The sequence below is a fragment of the Corapipo altera genome, unplaced genomic scaffold, assembly GCF_003945725.1.
Source record: "Corapipo altera isolate COAL_440 unplaced genomic scaffold, ASM394572v1 171, whole genome shotgun sequence".
Lineage (NCBI taxonomy): Eukaryota > Metazoa > Chordata > Aves > Passeriformes > Pipridae > Corapipo > Corapipo altera.
Genome location: NW_020884972.1, coordinates 711,246 through 717,955, shown reverse-complemented (window position 1 = coordinate 717,955; position 6,710 = coordinate 711,246). Strand labels below are relative to the sequence as shown.

Below are 6,710 nucleotides of genomic sequence, written 5' to 3'. Positions count from 1 at the left end.
GAGCTGGCTGAAATATCTCAAAAGCACTTCAGAGTTAAATATTTCTGTGGTATCACAGAAAAATTAAGGGTCTGATGGGGCAGTTACTCCCTGGTCTGTGCTGGGGGAGGGAGAGAGGAATGACCTGAATGTGGCTGGTCCAGAGTGAGCTACTCACCCGTAGTGTTGTAACTGTAGTAGGATCCCTATACCGTCCATCTTCCTCCTTTAAATTATAACCCTCTGGTCTTTTGTCCCTTTCACTGATTTTCCATAACTTTATTGTTTTATCTGAAATGAAAACAGCCACAGTTTTAAAATGGGAGCTGTGGCAGAGACACCAGTTGTCACCGCTGATGCCTTCGAACAAGACAAGGCCGCCCACGAGCACCAAAAAAAGACAAAAATGCTGCTTGGGGAAAACAAGGCAAGATAAAAAGCATTAAAAAACCTCCTCCACGGTTTGTTCTTTTTATAAAAGAAGTTTGAGCCAAGTTTCAGTTAGGACAGGGATTATTGTCATGAATAATGTAAGCTCTGGCACAGGGACTCACATCCATGAAGGTGCTGAGCACTGCTGGGTGAAGCCCCTGGGCTATAAAGCAACCAAATCCCAAATCCCAAATCCCCCACCCCGTGCCCAGGGAAGCCAGAAGAGCCACAACTCCAGGTACTTGCATTTAAACCCAGCTTGATCCCAGCCTTTGGGCAGTGGAGAGGGTTAGACCCAATCCTAACAGCAAACCTACATAATAACACACGACCACAACAAATGAAGTCACAACTTACCATTTGTAGACAATAAAAACTGAGCAGCATTTTTCTGGGGTAACCACCTAATTTTGTTGATCTTCTCTTCAATTTCTAAACTTTTCAAGTAGTCAAACTCTGGTTCATGGCTTTGAAAGGTACTGTAAACATTGTATTCTCCCCTACTGTGAGACTGGGTTTTGTTCTAAAAAGAGAATTAAATGATCAAGTTACATATGCAATGGACAGAATATGCTTTGCAAGGCTGGTTTATTTTAACAAGTCTGTAGAATAGACAAATACAGGATTATCTCTCTTGCAAGAACAGGATTAGAGTTTCTACTATTTTGACTAAGAAAACATCAGAGAAGAAACAGTTATTGCAGCAACTTGTGATTCCTAAAGTTCCTAGAAATTCCCCTGGGCCATGTGAATATCCAGCAAGTTCTCATATTAATTCCAAGAAGCTGAATATAAAAACTGTTTTGCCCAAACATTTTCTTTAAAAAACAAACAAACAAAAAATCTTCATCGTTCTCTCACCTTTAATTTTTCCACCTTTGCTTTTTTAGGGAGAATATTCCTTCCCCTACTACCCAGACACACATATGGCAGATCTACTCAGTGAGTACGTTCAGCTCTCCAGGCACACTATGGAAATCCCACATGTCACCTCTAAATTTGTACCAGCAGCTCCACTATTCTGGTTTATAATCCCCACGTTCCCTGAGAGCTTCTAAACTGCTTTTTTCTTCCTCATTCTAGAAGGGGAAAAAAAAAAAACCCCTTAACACCTCTGCTGAATACATCTCTGACACTGGAGTCACCCCTGCAGGCTGGAAATGCTTGGAAAACTGAAACCCACCCGGATTTGCATGATTCCCTCTCCAAAAGCTGTGGTTTAGGTTGCACTGCATGGACTGAACCTTCAATTCCCTGCCATGGATGATGGAAAACTGGAGCCATTTGTGCCCCTGCGCTCCCCAGGGGCACCTGAACCGGGCTCAGGATGAATTCAGTGATTTATTCCTGTCCCACCCACTGCAGGGATTGCACCATCAGATGCCTTTGCTGTGATATCTGCTCTTGACTGGGGACTTTGCTCCTTCCTCCTCCTGTGTCTCATGTCCTCTGCTCCTTTCATCCCTCAGGACCTCCCCAAACACACATCTGTCACATTCCTCCCATCGTTTTCTGCTGCTTCATCCCCTCACACTGAGAGCTGTCAGGAATTCTGACACTTCAAAATAAGCTGAGGGGGGAAGGGAAAAAGTGGACAAAATGCTTAGAAATCAAATTTGGCACTGGAATTCTGTACCACACCTCTCCCTTCCAGGCTTTCCCACCCTGGAGAACGGAAGGGACTTTGTTCCAAGCCTCAGTTAGAACTAACAAGTGGAGCTGGGTCACTGCAGGGAAAGGAAATCCATTGTGCTGTAGGAAATGCCTTAGGAAATTCAGGCAACTTTCCTTCAATTCCATGCTTACCATAATGATGGAGGCTTAAATAGTCTGTGTGTGTATGCCAGTAAAACTCCACAGGAGCAGAGTAATGCCTAAAGCCAATAATATAGGAAATCCATCCCGGGGAGAAAAGCAAAATCTAAAAACTAACACATGGTGCTCAAAGCAAAAAAAATCAATCAAACCAAGGAGAGGTGTTGGCCCCAGTGCCTGATGTTAAAATGCAACTGAGGTAATTACAGGCTGCCCACGCAAATTCCTGCCCAGTTTCTGTGAGATCCACACTCATTTCCTGCCTGGTGCTGCTCTGATGTCACTGCCTGCCACATTCCAGCCCGGAGGTGGCACCACTTTGGCAGTGGGTAAAGTCCCACAGGTTTGTGCAGCTCTGTGCTCTGTTAGTGTTGCAGGTGTGGCCTGCAAAGCCCTGGAATGCAGCAGCACAGAAGGGGGCACAGAAATCCAAGTTCAAGACTCGTATTTTAGGTACTTTCACACATAAAACCTGCTCCAGGCAGTTGTGTGTATGGCAGAATTAACTACAGGCAATCCTCGCTGTCCATTCCCTAAAAGTCCAGCAGTCAAATTATGCCAAAAATAATCCTGTGCAACTTAATGTGCCAACCCAGGTGGTTCTTCCCACAGCTGGATCCCAGATCAGAAGGATGGGACACCAAAAATCAAGGAGTGCCTCAAACACAGCTCACGGGAACAGGCAATGAGCTCTGAGTTACATTAAAGCACCCTTAAAGGAATCAAGGTAAAACTCAAAAGAGTTGAAAAATAATTAAAAAACAATAGAAAGGAAACAACAAAAAGCCACCAAAGACCTGAGGAATTGGTGCCAGAGGAGCTGGGCAGGGCAGGGCAGCCCCCACTAGATGTCAGCACTGACCGAGGGGATTTACCGGGACAGGGAAGGTGCCATTCCCATGTGCCGGCACAGAGCAACTTGGGCTGGGAATTCCTGAGGTTTGGGATTTTTGGGATTGAATTTGAATGAAACACTAAGGAAAAAGCAACAGCCTGACGTTTCTGGGCAGGGAGGTGACATCTCCTTGGAATATCCTGGATTATCCTCTCCCTGGAATACATTCTAAGCAAAACAACTTCCAACCTCAGCCTTAGTTTAAAAAAAGCCAGGCACTCCAGCTCAGCTTCCCACCTCCACCATGGGGTTAGAGCCCAAAGATCAAAGGAACAAGGGTCAAATGAGAAGATCCCTTTGCTGTTATGGTTGTGTGATTTTACCTGACTGAAATCAGAATGGAAAAGGACATCTGAGGTCACAGCCACACATTTGCTTAAGGGTTACTTTTAATTTCCCCAGCTCCAGTGAAATCTGAAATCATCATCCCAGCCAGGCAGAGTCATTGGAAGAACCAACTTCAGCTCCCTCGAGGCCTTTCCTGTCCTACCCCCACTTTCTGCTTTTCACTTTACACATTCTTTAGACCACATTAAGAGTGCATAAAATAATTCCTATCGCTGTCACAAAGTTCTCATTAATTTCTTTACTCTTAAATGGCATTATTTTCATCACTCCTGACACAGACATTCACTTTGTCTACAGTTTTTTATAAAAGCATGCTCCTTTTCCTTAAAAAGGGAATGGGTAAGAACAGAACATTTAATATGGTGTAATTAGACAGACTCACCTCCTGCTCCTGCTGAAAGATGACAACTCTCCCTCCCTTGTCTCCTGTTGCTAACAACTCTCCAGAATGGTTAAATTCTACTGTAGAAATTATATCAGCTGCAGAAAAACAGAAATAAACCCCCCCAGTTCATAATTCTTCTCATTACCAGTGACCAAGAAAACTATGACAAGTGTAAAAGAAAATCCATACTTTGATTTAAGGATATTTATATCATAAAATGCAAATAATTTCTTTTAAAATACAGCAGTCATTTTTTAAACTTCACATTTGAAAAGCAGTTAAGAGTTCACCATGCCAGAGTTAAAGGCTCACTGTTCTGCATTACTTGGTTTTTAAAGGTTTTATATCTTGTTATATTTTCTGCTGTGACTCTACTTCAGCTGTACCAGCACAGAAAAACTGTGTACATAAATATTCCTACCTTTATTTTCCCAATTATTCCTGATAGAGGATTTAAATACAATCATTACCCACATGATCTTAAAGCATCTTTTTTTTTTTTTTTAAGGATTCTATACACATTTGACAACTTAAGGGCAAAAGGTATCAGGGTAGAGAAGTTCAGACATGAATGCAAGGAACAAACAGGTACAGAAAATTAGGAAATAAACTCATCAGTCTCTGAAAAATTTAAGTATTTCTTCTGGCTGAGGAAGGTTTGCATGACCACAAGTATTTTTATCAGTGCTAAAATTAAATAGTGATATACACAGACAAGAAGAGCAATCCCTAGTATCAAACTGAGCTGTTCACACAGCAAAAAGGACAAGTTACAACCACAATTCCCATTTCCAGGTGCACACCTTGCCCCTCGTACTCTCCAATACAGAATCAGAAGCCAAACCATTTTTCAGACACCAGATTGCAACACAACAACATAAACCTCATTTCCTGCAGGAGAAAGTACCACACAAGTCTTCAGGGGACTTTACTCCCACAGCAGTCAAACAGTATTTCCTCCAGGGTGGTTTCCTTATTCTCCATCTCAGAACATTTCATTCACAGCATTTTAGAGTTACAAAAGGTTGGTATCTGCTCGACTTGGAGCTAAAGCACAGCTCCTCTGTGCCCTGTTATGTCCCATTAAAGCTTAAACTGCCCCATCCACCTCCTGCTGTGGTTATCTCCTAAAAAACACGGATTTAAATTCCCCAAGAACACGGAGTTAAGGATAAAAATATGATGTCACCTTGCACACAGATAAACCAGGGTCCAGATCTCACACAGAAAAACTGGGATTTGGGGGCACATCGTTTCCCCCCTGGAAGGCAGTGGTTACCTCAGCCAGCCCTTCATTTTTGTCATGTATTTGTGCCCCAGATGAAGTGATTTCTCTCCCATCTGTGAGGCTGCAAAGCACTCAGCTGAAGAGCTGCCATTAAATATGGACCTTTCACAGGTGAAAGGGGCATAAAGAATTAATCAAAGCCAGCAAAAGACTGAAGTGCAAACCAAAAAATCTCATTTGGACTATGCCACACAATGCAAACCACATCACTGATGGGAAGAGACCTTAAGGAAGTTATCAATTAATTGGAGAAGAACAAGGCAACTGAGCTGTCAGCAGTGAGAAGTACACAGAATAATTACACTGTGAAAAACACAGACACTGAACAAGCTATGACAGCCTCAGTAAGATGATACAGCAAGTTATCAGCAGATCCAGTGTGTCCATGGGAAAAAAGAGCAAAGGGAAAATTGCCTTAAAAATCTTGTATATCTATCTAGGAACAGATGGATAAATTCATCCTTGTACTTATTTGGTGAAAGTTTCACAAAGTCAAAAGCCTTAAAATTGGAACAGGCAGGAACAACAGCCAGAAAAGCCTTAAATTAAGGGTGAAATCTCCATTTTCTTATGTCTGATCATATATGTTCTGTATTTACTAATAATACAAGTCTCATATATAGCAGTTATTTGTAGTTACCCCACTCATTAATGCCTTTTACATTTATTTTAACTTTCAGGATCATCCCCCAGTGATCTCCAAGCTACAGGTCCTGCTCTGTCAGAGACTCAACTGCACAAATGAACTTTCTGCCCCTCCAAAGAGTCCAACAGGTTCAGTCAGTGGTGCCAAGGTCCTGAAGACTCCCCAGTGCCTGAGGGACACCCTGCAGATCATTCCAAGTACTTGGATCAGTTTTAAATTAAAGACAAAATACATTCCTTAGCAGCAATTGCAATGGAAAAATATTAATTAGTTTTTAAACTCAAATCAATAAATCCCATGTGAGCAATCCTGGATTGTTCCCTTTCCAAAATGTGCTAAGGAAGTGAGAGAAAACATGGTTTCTGTTGGAGCATTCCCAGAGCAGGGCTGAGATGCTGATTTCACACAGGAACCAGCACTGGAGAGCAAAATGACCAGTGGTACCTCCAAACCCAGTAACTCCCCTTTGGAATACCACATTCCCATACCTTTGCCAGAGACAGAGCTGGACATCAGGGTGATGAGCTGGGAGGGTTTAATGGTGTTGGAGAACTGACAGGGGAAGCATTTCATGTTCCACAGGGCACTGATTCACCTGGGGATTCTCATCTCTGTTAACACTCTCCTTGCCAAAATAAAAATCAGTCTTATCCTTCTCTTTTCCAGTGTTGTAATTCCTGTAGGATTGTTTCAGTCCTTCAGCACCACGACAGCAAAGGAGCATCCCCAGCCCTGCTGCCTCCTCCCTGTGTCCATCCCCAGCCTTGCTGCCTCCTCCCTGTGTCCATCCCCAGCCTTGCTGCCTCCTCCCTGTGTCCGTGCTGTTTGTGCTCCAGCCTCCAGGTGGGAGCTGCAAACACGGAGCTGCTGAGTGATCCTAACCCACCCCTTCTCCTAACCCACCCCTTCTCCTAACCCACCC

General features: G+C 43.1%; 1 protein-coding gene across 1 annotated transcript in view; it reads right to left on the bottom strand.

The window, feature by feature from the left end:
• Positions 1-6,710, bottom strand: part of PPP2R2A (protein phosphatase 2 regulatory subunit Balpha) — a 35,579-nt gene that overhangs the window by 7,069 nt on the left and 21,800 nt on the right. Inside the window, exons 3-5 of the mRNA XM_027665177.1 lie at positions 3,852-3,949; positions 769-934; positions 158-270 (exon numbers count right to left, since the gene is read on the bottom strand). Of these exons, the coding sequence (XP_027520978.1) occupies positions 158-270; positions 769-934; positions 3,852-3,949 (377 nt within the window). The remainder of the gene's footprint in view (positions 1-157; positions 271-768; positions 935-3,851; positions 3,950-6,710) is intronic.